The 20,884-nt window shown below is 35.8% G+C and overlaps 1 protein-coding gene across 1 annotated transcript in view; it reads right to left on the bottom strand.

Moving 5' to 3' along the window:
- The window catches only part of SLC41A2 (solute carrier family 41 member 2), a 98,184-nt gene that overhangs the window by 19,626 nt on the left and 57,674 nt on the right, over positions 1 to 20,884 (bottom strand). Inside the window, exons 8-9 of the mRNA XM_024732216.1 lie at positions 14,483 to 14,614; positions 13,300 to 13,448 (exon numbers count right to left, since the gene is read on the bottom strand). Of these exons, the coding sequence (XP_024587984.1) occupies positions 13,300 to 13,448; positions 14,483 to 14,614 (281 nt within the window). The remainder of the gene's footprint in view (positions 1 to 13,299; positions 13,449 to 14,482; positions 14,615 to 20,884) is intronic.

Below are 20,884 nucleotides of genomic sequence, written 5' to 3'. Positions count from 1 at the left end.
ATATCAAGAAGGAAACAACCCAATCAGAAAATGGGGAGAAGATCTAAATAGACATTTCTCCAAAGAAGACACATGTGCTTCTCCAAGAAGCACATGAAAAGATGCTTCTCCAAGAAGCACGTGAAAAGATGCTCAACATCACTAATTATTAGAGAAATGCAAATCAAAACTACAATGAGGTTATCACCTCACACCAGTCAGAACGGCCATCATCAAAAAGTCTACAAACAATAAATGCTGGAGAGGATGTGGAGAAAAAGGAACCCTCCTACACTGTTGGTGAGAATGTAAACTGGTACAGTCACTATGGAGAACAGTATGGAGGTCCCTTTAAAAACTAAAAATAGAGCTACCATATGATCCAGCAATCCCACTCCTGGGCATATATCTGGAGAAAAACATAATCCGATCAGATACAAGCACCCCAATGTTCACTGCAGCACTATTTACAATAGAAACAACCTAAATGTCCATCAACAGATGAATGGTAAAGAAGATGTGGGACATATATACAATGGAATATTACTCAGTCATAAAAAAGAATGAAATAATGCCATTTGCAGCAACATGGATGGACCTAGAGATTATCATACTAAGTGAAATAAGACAAACAGAGAAAGAAAAATATATGATATCACTAATATGTGGAATCTTAAAAAATGATACAAATGAACTTATTTTCAAAAAGTAGAAACAGACTCACAGAATCAGAAAATAAACTTATGGTTACCAAAGGGGAAGGACAAATTAGGAGGTTGGGATTAACATATACACACTACTATATAAAAAATAGATAATCAACAAGGACTACCGTATAGCACAGGGAACTCTACTCAATATTCTAATAACATCTATGGGGAAAAAATCTGAAAAAGAATAGATATATGTAAATGTATAATTGAATCACTTTGTCGTACACCTGAAACCAACATAATATTGTAAATCAAGTATACTCCAAACTCAAAATTTTAAAAAATCCATTAAAAATAATAAAGTTTAGCATTCTGTTTAAGTGGTTAAGATGTTTAAAAAACCTACTGTTAAGTAGTCATTTATAGAATATTTTGTTTGTACTTGTTAAACATGTAATATTACGTTTTAAAAAAGCATCATCTTTAAATTGTTTTATGTATATGTTTCACCTCTCCATCAGATTTATTCTCCCTTTTAGATGAGAAATCTTGTCAAATATCTGCCCTATCACCCAAAGTACACTCAATATATCTGGAATCCAATTTAACAAATATTTATTTTTATCTAACATAGAAAACACTGTGATAAGCATTTAGAGAAGAATAAGACACGGTTATTGCTTTCAGTGAGATCAGAATCTAAATGAAGAAATATAATTGAAATGCCAAAAATAATCCAAGAATAATATAAAGCTGAATATTCATTTTATAAATATTTACTGTACCAGGCAGGGGCTGAATGCTGAGTCTAAGATGATGAATAAAACATAATCCCTGAATGAGCCTGAACTGGCAACACAGTCTGCTGTCCTCTGGGAAAAAAACGGAAGAGACCTTCAGCAGAGCTGGAAAGTAACACCACAGGGAACCTAAACTGAAGTTCTCCAGAGCACTTCCCAAAGCAGATGATTCACGGAGGTCGATTATTAACCGAAGATTCTCAGAGCAAAGAGATGAGCACACAAAGTAGACAGCTTCCACCTAAGACCAGCAAAGTAACAGTTATGGTTACAGATAAAAGAATGGTTTTGGAGTTTCTTTTGGCCAACCGGAACCATTGCCAACACTTCATATTATACCTGAATTAATGTTACAGATGAAATAAAACAATCTGTATCTAAGCTAAAAGAAAAGGCAGTCTGGCTACCTAGGGAATCATTAGGACATGTTTTCTTGGTTAAGCCTGAAAAATCTTAGGTTATGGTAGTGAAATATATTCCACTCCCTTCTTACAATACTTCTAATTATCCTTTATCTTACACTTAATGTTTATTTTCCAGTGTCTCAAATGTTTCAACCCAGCCACTGTCCCATCAGATGTTTCAATAAATAATTCAAAGACCCCTCCTCCCAAAAGGAATTACACTGATGGACTCAAACTGAAAATCAGATACCCCATCTTCAAGAAGAATCAACAACAGAGGTGAAGGTCTGGACAATCCTTAATGAAATCCTGCAGCTTTGACTGAGTGAGGAACAAGAGTGGAGACTGAGAAAGTAAGAAGTTCCCACACTCCCAGGAAAAGACTGATCTTTAGCCATGGTAACAAGAAGCCACCAGAACGGATTTTAAATTCATTCAATCAATAAACAACTTGCCTTACTGAATGCATTTAGAAGGCAGCCGATCAATGATAGTCCTTGCTTCTGAAGTAGGCAATTAGGAACAAATCCGGTCTAATAAATACACCTCTGAGGACCAACTAACAACAGTAGTCACACCCAAGTATCCACATCTCTACAGATGACATAGGCCTACTCAAGCTTTTGAATATCTGCCCATCCCTGAACTCCAGGCATCCCTAAAACCCTACAAAAGATCAATAATTTGCGCTGCTTGGAGAGATTTCCCCTGATCCTTTACAACAGTGAGCAATAAATTCAATTTTGTTTATTTACTTTGGATATTGAATGATGGTCTCATCATCTTTTGACACCCTTTAAACACCCCTTTTAATAAATGCAAAAATCTTTAGAGATCTTTTGCCTTTACACATTTCCCTAGATGGTACAAAAAAAATCACAACTTAGATTAGCCTTGTTATGCAGAACTAACACAGACATTTAGCTTTAAAATAAAAAAGAAGTATGGTGCTAAACATCCATTTTTTTAAATAGCAAAAAAATTTAAATTATCGAATCATTCAAGTCAGTGTTTTCTGGCTGAATATTCTGGGGTCACAATCAACCAAGATTTTATTCTGGCAAATTTCTTGAAAAATAGTTTTTATGCTTTCCAAGTAAGTGCTTTCACATAGCTGTGTTATAAGATTTTTTTTTTTTTTCCAGATGATGTGAAAATTCCTCTAAGTCATGTCTGCAATTGCAGCAGAACTCGGAGCACAGGCAGTAACATCCTAACCAGCACGCTAGAAAAAGAGAACTTGGCTTCCCTGGTCCTAACTGCGTCCTTGTCAGGCTTGACAGGTTGGAAAAAAGCTCCCTTTCTGAATGCCTTGCTCCACAGGGCTCTGGCATGCCGTGCCTCCAATGAGGCAGGCAATCATTTCATCTTCTGTGCTTACTGGCCTGGAGCCCAATCATACCTGTCCAGAGAATTAATCGTAAATATGGATTTAGGAAAGTGTATCAATTTTAAGACCCTACAACCTAAGCTATAATAGCATAACACACTATTGTATCACAAAAAGGCAATCCCAGGGCTAAAAAGGAATCTCAAAAAATCACCTGTTTCAACTTCCTTCCTTCACCATATTAATCAACTCCCAAAGTTAAAGTAGCTATTTTTACAACTAGAAAAAAAATTCTTAGAACTGTAGGTCCTCCCTTTACATTTCCTTTATCATTCTCTTCACACTTTCCATTCAACCCAAGCTGACAGACAGAAACCAATTAAGAGACAGAGGCAGAACAGTCACAGAAAGAATAAAGAGATCCTTACTTTCCTGTTGGAATCTGGTGGACTTAAATCCTGAGAAATGAGGAAAAAATGTGAGTGAAGTCAGGCAACCTGTTAAAATCTCCTGGTCGCTTAGCTCTTTCCTTTGAGATGCCATCTGGGAATAGGATTTGACTCAATGTCGTAATAAAAGAAAAGACATAACCACACCATTTAATAGGGGCCTACTATGTGCCAGGTATTATACCTGCTGTGCAAAGAGGAATCATTATCCTCATTTTACAGGCAAGAACAATAAGACCCCCCAAGGAATCAAGTAACTTGCCCAAGGCTAAGCCAATTAACTTGCTCAGCTATTGGGTGGGTATCCTGGGATTCCACTTGTGGCCACATTACCACCATATGGCTACATTTTCCTTACATAGAAGAATGACTCCAAAAATTGAGTCGAGTATTAGAATCATGGTAGAGACTCAATGCCAGATTCCACAGGATCTGATCCACTCAGTGATACCCTAAGAGACTCACTGCCCCAGTAATCCACAGCTATTAGAGATGATGACATTAAAATGATGAGACAATAATAGCATCTTACATGCATTATCTCATTTCATCCTTATAACAACCCACAAAGCAGGTCTATTCTTAGCCTCTTTTTACAGCTGAGAAAACAGATGAGAGATTACCTTGATCAAGGTGACACAGGCAGTGAGTGGTGGCAGTGAGTGGTGGAAATCAAAGCTCAAGCCCTTCCACATTATATGAACTGCATCAGAGGAATGTGTCAGGTCTCTCAAGTTTGTTGGGAGTGGGAAAAATGTTGAAAATCATCGTTCTATAGAATAAAATGAATTCTTCAGTCTGGTCTGCAAGACCCTTCATGATCTTGTCACAATCTGTAGTTTTCAACCTTATTTTCTATCACTCCCTTTCATAAACCCTATGCTCCAGAAATTTTCTTAGTATTTCTGTAAATACCCTGAGTCTTCTCAGTTACTTAATGCTACTTCCTTTTTGCTGAAGTGGCATTTTCTGTGGATTCCACAAAACAAAATTTTATCCATTATAAAGGTCCCCTCCCTCCCTAGAAATATACTCTCCCACTACTGAACTTCCATAGCACTTAGTCCTTCTCTCAGGACCTATTCACGTCCTTGACTGGACTCCTACTTGACTTCAGTAGGCACAGATTCCATATAAACTCTGTGGAACGAATGCAATTTGGAGGACTGGACTCCTACTTGACTACCATAACCTAAGATTTTTCAGGCTTAACCAAGAAAACATGTCCTAATGATTCCCTAGGTAGCCAGACTGCCTTTTCTTTTAGCTTAGATACAGATTGTTTTATTTCATCTGTAACATTAATTCAGGTATAATATGAAGTGTTGGCAATGGTTCCGGTTGGCCAAAAGAAACTCCAAAACCATTCTTTTATCTGTAACCATAACTGTTACTTTGCTGGTCTTAGGTGGAAGCTGTCTACTTTGTGTGCTCATCTCTTTGCTCTGAGAATCTTTGGTTAATAATCGACCTTGACTAGTTTTGGACATGTTAAATTTGAAACAACATTTCAATATTTAACTGGAGATGCAGAATAGGAAGCCAGACTGGAGATATCAGTTTGGGAGTTAGCAATGAAAGGGTGGTATCTAAAGCTTAGGGCACTCATGAGAAGAGCAGGAAAAAGAGTCCTGCAGTAAAGAACAGGGGTCAAAAGGAAGGTGAAGGGTGAGGAGATGAAAAAGGCCTTAGCGCACTGAATAACCAGCTCCAAAAATGAGAGGAAGATAAAAATAATGTCTACAACAATAATGATGATTAACTGCAGCTACTACCATTACTGGAAACTTTTTACGTTCCAGCAACTCTACCAAGTACTTTATATACATTAGCTTAGTTCTCATTACTATCCTCTGAGGTAGGGGAAAAAATAAGGCCAGAGATATTAGGAAACTTGACTGAAGTCACAAAATAAGCAGCAGAGCAGAAATTCAGACTCAGCTCTGCCTCTAAAGAGCTCTGTGATCTTTCTACAATGTTCTGCATATGGGATCTTATCTTCCCTCTTTTCCACTTTGTCCTTTGTATGTGATGATTTATAAGGCTTATAAATATTTTTCTTCTGTGAAAACATTTATTTGTATGTCTTTGTAGTTAAAACAATGACACTGAGTCATGTGAATGTGACTTCAGAACTAAGATGTTGCCAATGCTTCTGTTAGCAAGTACACGGACCATATTTCTGCCCCAAGCATGTTCTCCTAGATGAGAAGTGGAAGCTGTTTGCTCTTAATTTGCACTATTTGTGCTGTGGGTGTGTTCATGGTACAAGCACAGGTTTCGAAACAACCACGAACTATTATTTATAAAACAGAAACACTTCTTAGGAAATTCATATTCAATATCCAGATTATTAATTTTATTATGAGGGTCACTCATTTAAGTTCGGCTTGGGCTTTGCTGACAATAATTTTTCTTAAGAACACGAACTTGTTGGGAAATGTCAAGATGGTGCAATTTGCACATAAGTATAAAATGAAGAAACAAACACTGCCTACTGAAAGGCAGTAATAAAAACTAAGGAGACTTCTGCTTTCAAAATTATATTAGTAAGAAATATAAGTATTACTGTTTTGCTAAGAGCAGTTTCATATTTATTGATATTAATTCAAGCTTCTCATCAGCTACAGTATATATTCTGATCCTCCCCTCCAAAAAAAAAAAAAACCTATTAAAGCACTTTTAAACAAGGAAATCCAGGCATAAGCACAAAGTGTGATTCTGAAGTTACACAGGAAGATGCTTATAACTTACTGTTATAAGGAGGTAAGTCTTATTTAGGCTCCTCTCTAATTATTTTTTGCATTTAAGTCTCATCTCCCACAGCCAAGAGAAGATCCTAAAGGGCAGGGACAATATCTTCTATTTCTTTGGTACAGTGACTAGCAAGATAATGTGCACTATACAGTTGACAAAATCCCGATATTTATATTTTTAATTTTACGAAATGAGAATTTGTCATTCCACCATTTAAGGGAACCACTTTGTCTCTCCCAATTAAAAAACAGAGACAGCCAGGTTTTCCACAAGCTTTCACATGAATTTCCCATGGAATTTGGTGCGGATAGAAGTTTAGAAAAGTTCTTAGTAACCTAATTTTCTATATGAAACAATCAGTGCCTAAAAGAGGGAATTAAAATTTTCATTTAGAAGTGTTTTTGAGTCATTCTTTATGAATTATATTAACAAACACTGTTGGAATTTAGTAGGCCTCTAGGGCTAGAAAAGTCTCATTTTTCTTTCCCACTGAAATATTTTATAGCAGAAAAAAAATTAATATACTCCATACGTGCCTATCTTTTTGCCTTTTGGAGGTTATGTCATCCAAATTTAAGCTTTTATCTCTTCACAGACAAAGGAAGCATATTTAGCAATTCAAACACAAAGGAGACTAGTAGAGGGTTTAAATTAAGTAGGGAAATGAACGACAATGTACTGCTGTTCCTTCTTTGCTCAAGAGATCATCAGTCTGCTTATTTGATGGATAGTTATCATTGTACCTTCTCAGGTTTATTATGCGGTCCAGGTACTATGTCCTTGAAAAAAACTGCAGGGAATAAGGCAAATAAAAGAATTAGAAACAGAAAACCCTGAGGAAGATATCAAAATTCCCTTCTGTACATCTTACTTTTTTTCCAGTACACGGGCCTCTCACTGTTGTGGCCTCTCACTGTTGTGGCCTCTCTCGTTGCGGAGCACAGGCTCCAGACGCGCAGGCTCAGCGGCCATGGCTCACGGGCCCAGCCGCTCCACGGCATGTGGGATCTTCCAAGACCGGGGCACGAACCCATGTCCCCTGCACTGGCAGGCAGACTCTCTACCACTGCGCCACCTCTACCACTGCGCCACCAGGGAAGCCCCTTCTGTACATCTTAGAAGGAAGGCCAAACAAGGTCCATCACAGCCTGGAATTCCTTATTACGCTTTTGATATCACAAATTAACAGGTTTTGAGCAGTCAATAGAGCATCTGAATAAGAAAGACGTGAAGGCAGAGGAAATGACTGCTTAGAGAGAAAGAACCCAATCATCTCTAAGTTTGTAGAAGAAAGTATACTCTGGCTCTGTGAAATCAAAGTTGTGGGTTCAGTGGGCTAATTTGTTGACACAGATGAAAAATTCTGTTCTAAAGCCAGTGACTGTACCCTTAGCCACAGCTAGCAGTCTCACAAATGCTGACTGATGGCACAGAAGGAAGAATGGGTAATCAGCATGGTCAGCTTGGTGCTGACCCATCCTTAATGTTGAAAAAAAAAACCCTTAAAATGCAGTGTGGTTGGTGGTGTACTAAATATGGATGCCTTTTGCACACTACTCCAGCCTTGACATATTCCAACTACTCTGACTGCTCTTGAGCACCGGGCAGGAACAAGAGTAAGAGTATAATCCATCACACCTACTGACTGTGGTTCAGTGGACTTAATGACACATAACAAAAACACATTTGTTAGGTTCCTTCTAATTTCAAGACGCATAATAAATACCTAAACAATGAAATGTGTGACATGTAAGTAGATTTTTAAATTTAAAAAATAGCTTCAAAAAATGGAGTCAGTGTGCACTTAAGATGAACAAGACATGAACTCGACTATTGTAAGTCTCAAACAATTTCAAACTCGTTTACTTCTTACTTTTCACTTTAAGTAAGAAATAGTCAGCTACAGGACCAAAATTAGGAAGTCAATATGCTCTGAAAGGGCTTCCCTCGTGGTGCCGTGGTTGAGAGTCCGCCTGCCGATGCAGGGGACGCGGGTTCGTGCCCTGGTCCGGGAAGATCCCACATGCCGCGGAGTGGCTGGGCCCGTGAGCCATGGCCGCTGAGCCTGCGCGTCCGGAGCCTGTGCTCCGCAACAGGAGAGGCCACAACAGTGAGAGGCCCGCGTACCGCAAAAAAAAATGCTATGAAAAACCTTAATTTAAAAAACTCCTTACTATGTAAAAATTCAAACATACACAAAAGTACACAGAATACTACACATTATCCCCACAGCAGTCTCACATTCCATCCTTCAGCTTCATCAATTTTCAATTCATTTCCAATTCCCTTTAACTAAAGCCAACCTTGCACTTTCCCTGGATATCAAGTCATGTCATCTCTAAACATTTCAGTAAATCCTTGTAATTTTGACTGAACCCTGATACAATTTGTGGTATTTTGTGTTTTACTTTTCATTGCCTTTTATTTTCTTTCTTTTTTTTTTTTTAATTTTAAATACCTAGGTCAGTGAAAGAGAGAAAATTTGAGCAAGAAAAGAAAATTCAGATTTTTCAGTTTTTCTGGAATTTCTAGTACCTAAATACAGTTGTAAACTTTCCTCTTCCTGAAGGGGGTGACAGAGCTAGCAAGATACAGTCATTCAGTTTAACAAATACTAATTGAGCACTAGGAATGGGGCTGGGTGCTAGAGATTAAAAAAAAATGTGTAAAACAAAGACCCTTTCTCTAGAATGGGTGAGACAGACACAGGAACAGATTATGTTAATGTGAAGTAGAAAAGCTAGGATAATGGTATTCACAAGGTACCATGGGAACAGAGAATAAAGGCACCAAATTAGGTATTCAAGAAAGGCTTCCAGGAAGATGACATCTGAGTAAATGCAAAAATACTGCAAAGAACTGTCACGATGTCATTATAATAAATTCAATATAAAGTTTCTTTCAAATGGATTTCCTTCATTCAGTTGGTTGGGGAAATTAGGTGGTGTGGGGAAATTTCCTTAAAGAACGTTAGTCTGGGAAGAGAGTGAAATATCAAAAATTCAAAAAACAACGACTCTATCATGTCTCGTGGAGAATACCAAAAGAAAAAAGTCTTGGTCTCTCCCCTCAAGGAGGTAGGAATCTAGGCGGAGAGAAATTAAACAGGCATTAGAAAATTTTACTATATAATATTCAATCAAAATATAGAGTCTAGTGATGGGAAGACTGGTGTGGACTGAAATATTTGAATAAGGGCTGGGACTTAAAGCAAGGTTTTGAATATAAATTTAATCCACATCCAAAAAGGAAGTCAGTCAAGTAAAGGATATTAAAAGATGAGTCTTAAGTGGTGAAGGAGTCTTTGTCTTTAAAAAGTACATATTTAGGGACTTCCCTGGCAGTCCAGTGGTTGAGACTTCGTCTTCCAATGCTGAGGGTGCGGGTCGATCCCTTGTCGGAAAACTAAGATCCCACATGCCTCACGGCCAAAAAAACCCCAAAAAACATAAAACAGAAGCAATATTGTAACAAATTCAATAAAGACTTTAAAAAATGATCCACATCAAAAAGAAAAAAGTCTTAAAAAAAAAGTACTTATCTATTCTGTCCATCTTTGGACTGAGTGAAGTAGGCAGGAGAAAGGTCAAGATTTTTTATCTCAACCTCAGTCTCTGAAGAGATGTGTGAATGTGTGTGCTCATGTATGCGTTATATATGTTAGTGTCAGAGCATGAAGATTTGATCTGACAATTTACAATCTGATTCTAAGCTATTGCATTGAAATAATGCACAATGTCAGGTGCAAAAACAAAGATCTACTCTGGCAGATTATCTGATTCTTAGGGAGAAAATAAAAACTAAAACCCATAAAAATGAAAGTTGTAAAAGACACATAAGAAAATTCAGTCAATACTATAAAATTAAAAAAATATCCAACTGTTATTCAGAGATTAATGGCTCACCATTTACAATTCCATGTTAAAACAACAACAACAATAGTGTCAGCTAACACGCATATAGCATCTACTATGAAGCAAGCTTTGTGTAATTAATTCATTTAATCCTCAAAAGTGACTATGAGGTAGGTAATACTATAGATCTTCCTTGACTTATGATGAGGTTACATCCCCAAAAACCATGATAAGCTGCAAATACTGTAAGTCGAATATGCACTTAATACAACTACCCTACTGAATATTGTAGCTCAGCCTAGCCTGCCTTAAACTTGCTCAGAACACTAACATTATCCTACAGCTAGATGGGCAAAACCATCTAACACAAAACCTATTTTATAATAAAGTGCTGAATAGCTCATGTCGTTTACTGAATCCTATACTGAAAGTTAAAAACAGAATGGCTGGGTACAGAATGGTTTTAAGTGGATCGGTTTATCAGTTGGTTGCCCTCATGAGCACGTGGCTGACTGGGAGCTGTGGCTCGCTGCCACTGCCCAGCATCATAAGAGAGCATCATACCGAATATCACTAGCCCAGGAAACGATCAAAATTCAAAATTCGAAGTACGGTTGCTACTGAATGTGTTATCACTTTTGCACATCATAAAGTTGAAAAATCGTTAAGTCGGACTGTCTGTATCCCTCCCACTTTATAGAGGAGGTAACTGAGACACAGAGAGATTAATAATTACTCTCCTCAACTCTAGTTTTTCAAACTTTGCTGGTCAGAATTTGGGTCAGAGGTTAACAAGACATATAGGAATACTGTGAGCATAAGGATGAAATCTAATATTTTTATGAATTCAGAATAATTTCTTATATCCTTCATGAACTTAAGAGAAATGATGCATGATAGTATGTTGGCACAGAACCATAAACATAAACATCAAATCCATCCATGAAGTGAAGAGGTAAAGTTACAAATAGGAACTTGCTCTAAAAATGGCATGCTTACAAACAGACCAAAGAATAGTCTCTTAAATATTTCCCATAGGATTGAGGAATGCATCTTTTTCGTAATACTTACACACATGGAGAACATAAATTATAATAAATGACCATATCATATGTAGCAATAAAGATAGCCAGTAGTAAAAATGCATTTGAAGTAACTGTTGTCGCTACTGAATAGTAGAAAAATATAACTCCCGAGGTGGAATTAGCTGCTTTTTCTGCCAAGCTCTGACAGCAAATTACGCGTAGCTATTCCCAGCGTTTATATTCTATTACAATATAATATAGTTATTTGTTCATGTAGTAGTCTTCCCTCCAGGCTGTGAGTCCTTGAGGATAGGGTCTGAATTTATTCATCCTGGGATTTAAAACCCATCCCCGCACCTAGTAGAATGAAGGTTTATTGAATGAATGAATGAATGAATTGATAAGTGACTTTTAACAAAATCTTGGGTGCTATAAAGCATTATAGAAAAGTTAAAAATATCAATTAAGTCATAAGGGTTTTTGTTCTTTTATGAGCGGATTCTTGTCTCCCCTGCCTGGCATTTAAAGCCTTTCTACATTGGCCCTAATCTACCTTCTTAACCTCATCTTCTCTTCTTTTAGTTATATCCTCTGTATGAATTACTTGCTCTTTCTGGCATAAGCTCTGTGCTTTCTCATCTCTATGCTTTTACTCAGTAACCTCCAAAAGTTTTAGCTTATGCAGCCCTTTCAATATAAATGAGTATACTTACGTAACACTGTGCTAATGTTTATTGTAAAGCGATCATAAAAATAGGAGAAAATAGACATTTTAAACAAATGAGGTAGACATATATAAATAGAAGTTTTAATCTTCTCTTTCTGTACACAATGCATTGTTTTGCACGTACTTCACTTTAAAAATCACTGGTTTATACCAGGAGGACAAATCTCAGAGAGTATTTGTGAGAATGAAGTAAATCTGTACATGTAAAGCACTTAGAACAATGCTGGTCATACAGGAAACACAGTAAATGTCAGTTAATTTCATTAACATCATTATCATCAATGCAGTTTCTTTCCACATACTTAACCTCCAGCTCCACTCCTACAAACCCCCTGAAGGCCAAATTCAAATGTTATCTTTTCAAAGAATTATTTGAATGCATCTCTTAAACTAGGATTTCTCACTGTAGGAGGTACCAAATCCTACAGAGCTTAGCAAGAAGCCATGGCTAAGAAGCCAAAATAAAGCTGCAACAGTTGGAAAAAAAATTAGGATGGGTTTATGGAAAATGAGGCAAATGGAAAAAGATGTGATTATTAACCCAAAGAAAAGTAAAATATACAAAAATGAAATATAATACATTATCTGGCTCTATAGTAAACAATGTTTAGATAGACCCAATAATAGAAACATTGACTACTAATTTAACCAAAAACTGTTATATAACCATATGGGAAAGATGTGGCATTATAACAGCCCCCAAACCCTCAACTTTTATTAGCAAAAGTCTAAAGAAGATTAATCATGAACTAGAAATTTAGGCATATTACTTTAAAACTTATAGATAAATACCAGAAGAAATTTAAGAACAATAGGGAAAAAGAGAAGATTTTCTTTCTAGAAGCTTCTAGAAAGATAAAAGTAGTTCTGTACCATGAGATCAGCAGTGAGAATGGCATGTGTTGTTCTTTTCAATGGTAGTAGGAGAAGTTAAAAAGCAAGGAAGCAATGCCTTCAACATTCTAAAAGAAACAATTCTATATCCAGTCAAGCTATTCATGTAAAAGCATTTTACAAAATGCAAAGACTCAAAAATTTTTCTCCTATGCAGCAGTCTTTCTCAGGAATTTATCTGAAGATGTGTTCATACAAAAGAAGAGAACAAATAAAAGGGAAGACACAGAATCTAGGAAACAGGAAATTCAACGGTTCTATTGATCAAATCATATTAAAAGTTATTGGTTTTAAGAAGATCAAATCAATATGAAGGCATTCAGCTGATTTTTGAAATGTTAAAATATTTCTTATGCCTTTAGATTTACAGTTACACTTTTACATCAATCTGAGCATAAAAGAGATTGCAAGAGGTTTCAACTCTTACCTGTAACACAGCAGCAAATAAGTATACTACTACGAAGATTATAGTTAAAGAAGTGTGACCACTTTTCATCAAATGAATAGTGTAGAGGAAAATTAAATGCCCAGGTATCACTAAAAGCAGTAGAACTTGAGCAGATTTATTATTTACTCCTGTAATATAAAAATGTAAAAGTTGTTAAAATCATATTTTGGTGAATAATAGGTCACAGTTGTTAAAATTTGAGGATTACTTCTAGTTACTATAGTGCATAGAATCACATAAAATTCAGTTGCTAAAAATAAATTTTAACTATTTACAATTCACTTAATTTTTAAAAATTCTCCCTATATGTTATATATTAATTAAATAAAAGGTGGTTGATAAAAACATGCTATGAAGAACACTGGTCAAACTATAATATCTATTATAAAAACAGAGGAAAGACAAAAGAAAAAATATGAAGTTCTTAAAGTACTGAAATGTGGTTTTTTTTCCGTACATCATTTAATTCCTTTTTATTGACCATTTTAATGACTAAATGACATCTCATGATCTTCTAATAGAGGACCTTTGGTTATGAAATGTTTTAATTTTATTTTTCCTTTAGAATTCTTTCACTGCAATTAAAAGACTGGGCATTTCTGATCCTCATTCAAAAGTTACATTTATTACATTATATTTATTTTCATCAGAAAAAAAAATTGTCAAGAATTTAAAATTGTGGTTTAGTTTTTTGGATATCATATGCCTGGGACATAATAATGTCCTTGTAACTGAGGTTATCCCTCTCATTCTGCTTGTTTGGGATCAAATGCCTACATTTAGAAAGGTCCAAAAGATTAATATACAAAAGACAGATGGTATATCTGTCTCCCTAAATCACCTAACAGTGCTTTCTTATATGCATAAGGTTCCTCTTTCCTGACTCCTAAAACAAGATATCCCAGAGAAAGAGAAAAGAAAAAAACTATATAAAGCTCCTCAGCAACTACAGAATTGATCCAAATTGTTTTTTTGTTGTTGTTCACTGAGATTTAGTGAACAAAATCTATTCTAGTATTTATTTAGCTCTAAATCTATTTAGCTCTCAGAAATGGAAAACTATGCAATATTCACAAACAAAATATGTATTCAACAAATGTTGCCTGCCTATACTCATAGAGAGTTCCTGAAATAAAATATGCAAGAATCCACAAGCACCTACCTGGACCAAAAAAAGTTCTAAATGGGTAGTAACCACCTTTGGGTTCATCGGGCAGTTCTCCTGGAATGCTGTGTAAATGGAGGTAAGTAGAAATCCTGCTAGCCTGAATGGCTACCAAATTACCACCAATACCTGAAACATAAGGAAAAACAAACAAGGTAGTTATCTTCATATTTTAAATAATGTGCATACATTCAACTGAATACAAGCCTCTTTATGTCACATCCTGGGCCAAGAAAACAAACAAACAAAGAATTCTTCTGAAATGTTGATTTATTAAATGCTGAGGTAGATATTCCAAAGACATAAAATCACTGCTGTGAAAGACTCATTCATTATTTTTTCAATTCTAACTCACTGTTTGGTCTGAAAGCAGAGTAAGTAATTTTTAAAAATTACTATCACAACCAAGATATAAAATGAGGTAACAAGATATTTCATGTTTATCATCTTAATGACAAGGAAAACAAGCTAGATTTATTCAAATAGACAAGGCTTGATACATGTCTCTCAGGTTACTAAAGAAATGGGTATAAGACACTGAAAAAATTACTCAAGAAAGTCATCTTTTAACCTAGATTATCTTCTCATATACTCAGAGGAAGGAGCTGATGCCTAGAAGTGAAATGAATTCCAAAGGGTGGTAAGTGCCCCCAAGGTAAGTTAGGACACCCAAACTCTTTCTCCTTTGACAGATTATGGGGAGGAAGAGGTAGTAGTCATAAAAGCAAGTAGGAAGGAAACAACTGAAAATTTCAAATTCTTTAATGCTGAGTGTGAGCTAACATAACCATCTAGAACACCTGGGAACCCCAGACACAAGGGGAGTCTACATTCACGGGTCAACTGTTTCTGCAAGCCTCCCCTGGGCACTTGTGAGACAGACTGAGGTAGGACAGAACACCTGAGAGAGCCGACCTTGGTGGCACACAGCAAGAAATCACATCCATTTCTGACTCCCTCTCTCATATGAAACAAAAGCTGCTTGAGGTGATGAAGAAAACACTCCAGCTACCCGACCCCAGGCAAAGATCAACTGCCACTGGAGGAAGAATAGAAGCAAAAGCTGTCTACTGCTGGAGAAGTGGAAGGAAATCTTCCTGCTTAAGACCAATCTGAGTAATTGACTGGTCTTAAGAAACACTGAGAAGGCCTCACCTCTGTGGACCAAGTGCATAGGAACTGCCTAAGATTGAGACTAGTGCAAGAGAATCCCAAATCCCATCCCATGCCTTGCACCAGGTAACAAGCATCAACAGCCTACCGTGAGAAGAGAAGCAAGAGCACATAGTTAAGCCTTTCGTGCTCCAGGCATACAGCGCTCCAAGCTTCACACTGAGCATAAGGTAGCAGGAGCTCACTGATAAATCTGAAGTCAGTGGTGCACTGAAGGTAACTATAACAACCGCAAAAACCAGACCCGGCTCAACTACTGATGAGACTCACACAGTCCTCCATACTAATGACCTAATAGAAGAAGAAGCCTGCCTTTAAGGCGTAAATAATATTTATCTCAATCTCCAATGTTCTTTTATACACCATGTCCAGCATTTGATAAAAAATTTCTGAGACAGTAAAAAGCAATAAAGAAAACAGACTATTGTCAGGAGTTAAGAAGTCAACAGGACCAGACTCAGGACTCAGGTGTTGAAACTATCTGACAAGAACATTCAAATTACTATGATTAATATGTTAAAGGATCTAGTGGGAAAGAGGTTACAATATGCATTATTAAAAGATGGGAACATAAATAGGTTAAAAGTAAAGGTATGGAAAAAGATATACCATATAAACACTAGGGGAAAGAAAGCTAGCGTGGCTGTATCAATATCAGAAAGATGAAAGAAAAGACTTTATAACAGGGGATATTACCAGAGAGAAAAACAAACATTGAATAACGGCTGAGGAGGGCAACTCATGAAAAAGACATAACAATCCTAAATGTAGTTGCACCTAAAAATAGATCTTCAGAATACCCACAGGAAAAACTGATGAAACTGAAAAAAAAAAAAAAAACCAGACAAGATGGTATTTATACTTGGAGACTTTATCACTCTTCTCTTATTAACTGGTAGAATACACAGATTTTAAAAAAATCAAAACTATACAGGAGATTTTAACAATAATAACAACCAACGTGATCTACAGGACATTTATAGAACACAACACCCAACAAAAGCAGAATACATATTCTTTACAAATATACACAATGGAACATTCATGGACATAGACCATACTATGAGCCATAAAACAAGTCTCAATAAATTTGAAAAAACTGGAACACACAAAGTATGTTTTCTGGCTACAACAGCAAAGATAGATATCTGAGAATTCCCCCAAATGTTGGAAAGCAAACAATACACTTCTAAATAAGCCACAGGTCAAAAAAGAAATCACAAAGGAAATTTTAAAAGATTCTGAATTTAATGAAAATGAAAACACAACATATTGAGATAAGTACTGCACATAAAGCAGTCCTTAGAAATTCACAGCATTAAATCTTATATTAGAAAAGAAGAATGATCTATTGTCAATGATCTAAGGTTCCCATCTTAAGAACCTAAAAAAAAAAATTAAAAATTAAACTGAAAGGAAGCATAAAGAAGGAATAAGAAGTATAAGAGCATAAATCAATGAAATAGAAAACAAAAACAATAGAGAAAAGAAATGAAACCAATAGCTGCTTCTTTGAATAGATCAAGAATAAAAGAAGACACAAATTTCAATATTAAGAATGAAAGAGGAGTCATCACTACAGACTATGCAGGATTAAAAGAATAATATGGTTATACCATGAACAGCTTTATGCAAGAAAATAATAGCTTGGGTGAAATTTTAAAATTCCTTGAAATACACAAACTATAAAAACTCACTTGGCAAGAAATAGATAACATGAATAGCCCTGTATCTATGAAGCGGTAGTTCTCAGCTGGGGGTGATTTTGCCACCAATAATTGACCCCCAATCCAAAAAAAAGAGATTTGGCAATATCTGGAGACATTTTTGGTTGTCGTAATTTGGGATGTTTCATTGGCATCAAGTGGGCAGAGGCCTGAGATGTTGCTAAACAAACCACAGTGCACAGGATCCCACCCCCCACAATATGAAATTATCTGGCCCCAAATATCACAAGTGTCAGGACTGAGAAACCCTATATTGAGGAAACTGAATTCATAGTTAAAAACTTATTCATGAAAAAAAACCTTCAGGGCATGATGCCTTCACTATCTGGAAACTGAGAGAACATGCCTTTAAATAACTTGTGAATTAAAGAAGAAATCATAATAGAAATTTTTAAGCATTTGTATTTGAATGGAAATTAAATATTACATACAAAAGCAGGTGGGGTGCAGCTTAAGCAGTAATGAGAAGCACATACTTAAAAAAGAAGGAAGACTTACTGACCTAAGCATCCATCTCAAGAAGTTGGAAAAGATAGAAATATAAACACAAACTTGAATAAGAAAAGTAATGAAAGAGAAAAAAGTAAGAAGATCAATAAAGCTACATATCAGTTATCTGAAAAGAAAAAAAGAGTAGGGACAAACAATAGGAAGAAAAAGGAAGTCATAATTCCAATTACTACCAATATTTTAAAAATAAGATTATGAACAACTTTATGCCAATAAACTTGAAAATTTAAATGGGAAAATATTCTAAAATATATATAATTTAACAAAATTAACTCAAGAAGAAATACAAAATCTGAATCATTCTATGACTAAAGAAATTAAATCTAAAATTTTAAATCATCTTCAAAAAATCACCAGGTCCACATAAGTTGTTTGCTTTGTTGTTGTTGTTTTTTTCAAGTGAGTTCTACCAAATATTTAAGTAACAAATAATAATAAAAAGAATAGATTACAAAATCTTACATTACTTTACAGTATAAAGTGTATGAGTAAGTATATCTAACTCACATAATGGGACTAGCATAACTCTGAGTTCAAAATCCAACAATGACAATATGAAAAAGGAAAATTATAAGCCAATCTTATGAATAAAAATAAATGTAAAAAAGATATCAAACTGTTGGCAAGCCAAATCCAGCAAAATGTTAAATGTGTAATACACCACAACAAAACTGCATTTATGCTAGGAATGTAAGGCTGATTTAATAATTGAAAATAATATAATACGGTACATTAACAACTAAATGAAGGAAAATATAATATGATTATATGAATAAATGCAGAAAATTTGATAAAATTCAGCATTTTATTATTTATTATTAAAAACTCTTAGCAAACCAGGAATTGGGTACTTTTTTAACCTGGTAACTACACATGCACACACGCACGCATACACATGAAATCTGTGACATACAAAAGAGGTACTGCAGATCAATAAAGAGTGGTATAGATGTTTCAATAAACAGTACCAAGACAGTTATTAATATGCCCAAAAATACCATGAAATTGGACCCCTATTCTCACACTATACACAAAAATCAGTTCCAAGTAGATTAAAGGCATCATGTGAAAGACAAAATAATTAACATAATTAGTATAGAAACTTATTAAAGTTTTAACTTCTCATGAAGTTAAAACCCCATCATGATCTCATCATGATCACTGGTTATATTTTTAAACTATAGCAGAATTATTACCTTGAATAGCTTCCCTTAATGTCAGAAATGCTTTCTTGCTATCACAACATACTCTACGTTTCTATTAAGAGCAAGTCTATCAGCATTTCTTTTTTTTTTTAGCGGTACGCGGGCCTCTCACTGTTGTGGCCTCTCCCGTTGCGGAGCACAGGCTCCCCTGCATCGGCAGGTGGACTCTCAACCACTGCGCCACCAGGGAAGCCCCCAGCATTTCTTTTAAATTACTTAAATTCCTCACAGACTAACTGCACTACTAGAGCTAGTAGAGAGCTTTTAAAGATTGTCACATAAATTAATAACATTAATAAAAAACAGATTTTCAACATACTAAATAATTAGTGAGAGCTTTCAGTATCCATAAGACCTAATTTCTAAGTGCCTTATTGCTAGAATGAGCTCCACTGATAACAGAAAGTTTGATAGTATGAACAAATTCAGAAGGTTCATCAAAGGACTGCTTTAAAATCCAACTTCATGTTTTATTAAATTTAGAAATATATGTTTCCAGCAAATGTTTAGCACAGAATAGATTTCACAGCATAGAATATATTTCAAATTATGTCAATAATTCTTTTGGGCATTCCTAAGGGAACCTGAAATAAAAGTTCATTTTGTTCAAAAGCAAAGCCCTATAATCAACAGCACAGCAGATCTAGTATCTTCCATATATACCTACATATTTTGGCCATCTCCACACATCTCTGCATTTTCACCTCTCCTCCTTTCATGACTCCTTATCAGAACTCACACACAGGAACTGCTCTTTTAGTTTCAAGAAATGCAAAGGGATAGGGGAGATGTGTCTTCCATTTTTTTCTTTTTCTTTATTTTTAAGAAGAAATACATGTAAGCCCCTCAGAGTGAAGACCCTTTCCTCTAAATGAGGGCAGGCACATTAACCTCTACCACTTCCTTCCAATGTACGTGTCGGCAACCTGATGAGTGACTTACAAGGTCTCCAAATTTTCTGCTTCCCTTACCCTAGATCATGCATTCTTAGTGGGGACAAAAATTTGTTCTTGGGGGGAGAAAAAAATTTTTCACTCATTTTATGTATAAAGCACGGACATACATACAGTATAGAAATGGATAAATTGGATATCTGTGATATTAAAATTTCATGGGTGGGAACATTTAGGGGAAAAAATGTTTTAAATGGCTCCCTCAGAGGGTCATAATGAAAAAAAGGTTGAGAAACACTGCCTCGATCGGAACTTCCCAAACCAGGATGCCTTGAATAGTTTACAGCTGTGTCAAGATACTGACCTTCGAAGCTCTGCAGGGGCAGGTTGGTTGCCTCTGGTTCCAAGTGGCCTCCTTCTTCTCCCTAGTGTGCCATCTAATATTACAATTTTCTGTGTGTGTCACGACATGAAACAGGTTGGGAAATCTATCTACCTTCTTGAGACAACTGAGAATGTCTTTATAGGTAAGGCCCTTCACCTTAGTCTCTCTTCAGGACTCCTTTTCTTACCACATTGAAGTAATAAGGGGTATCCTTTCTTTCCAAGGCTACTTTGTAGCCCATCATTCTGTGGACTTTGCCCTTTCCTTCTTCACCATCTCTCATGCATCCTCCATCTTTCCTTTTCTATTATTGCTTTGCCTCCTTGTCAATAAACATACCTATATCCCTCCTACCTTGGAAATTCTTCATTTGGACACCTAGCTGTTATTCTAATTCTTTTCTTTTCATAGTCAACCATTTAATAAGAAATCTAAAAGTGCTACTTCCAGGATTTTTATTTTGTACTAAATATTTAACAGATACAGAAAGAATATTTATAAAATAC

The sequence above is a fragment of the Neophocaena asiaeorientalis genome, unplaced genomic scaffold (assembly GCF_003031525.2).
Source record: "Neophocaena asiaeorientalis asiaeorientalis breed wild unplaced genomic scaffold, Neophocaena_asiaeorientalis_V1.1 scaffold418, whole genome shotgun sequence".
NCBI classification, from domain to species: domain Eukaryota; kingdom Metazoa; phylum Chordata; class Mammalia; order Artiodactyla; family Phocoenidae; genus Neophocaena; species Neophocaena asiaeorientalis.
The sequence above is the reverse complement of the archived record's forward strand: the minus strand, read 5'-3'. Positions and strand labels throughout refer to the sequence as shown.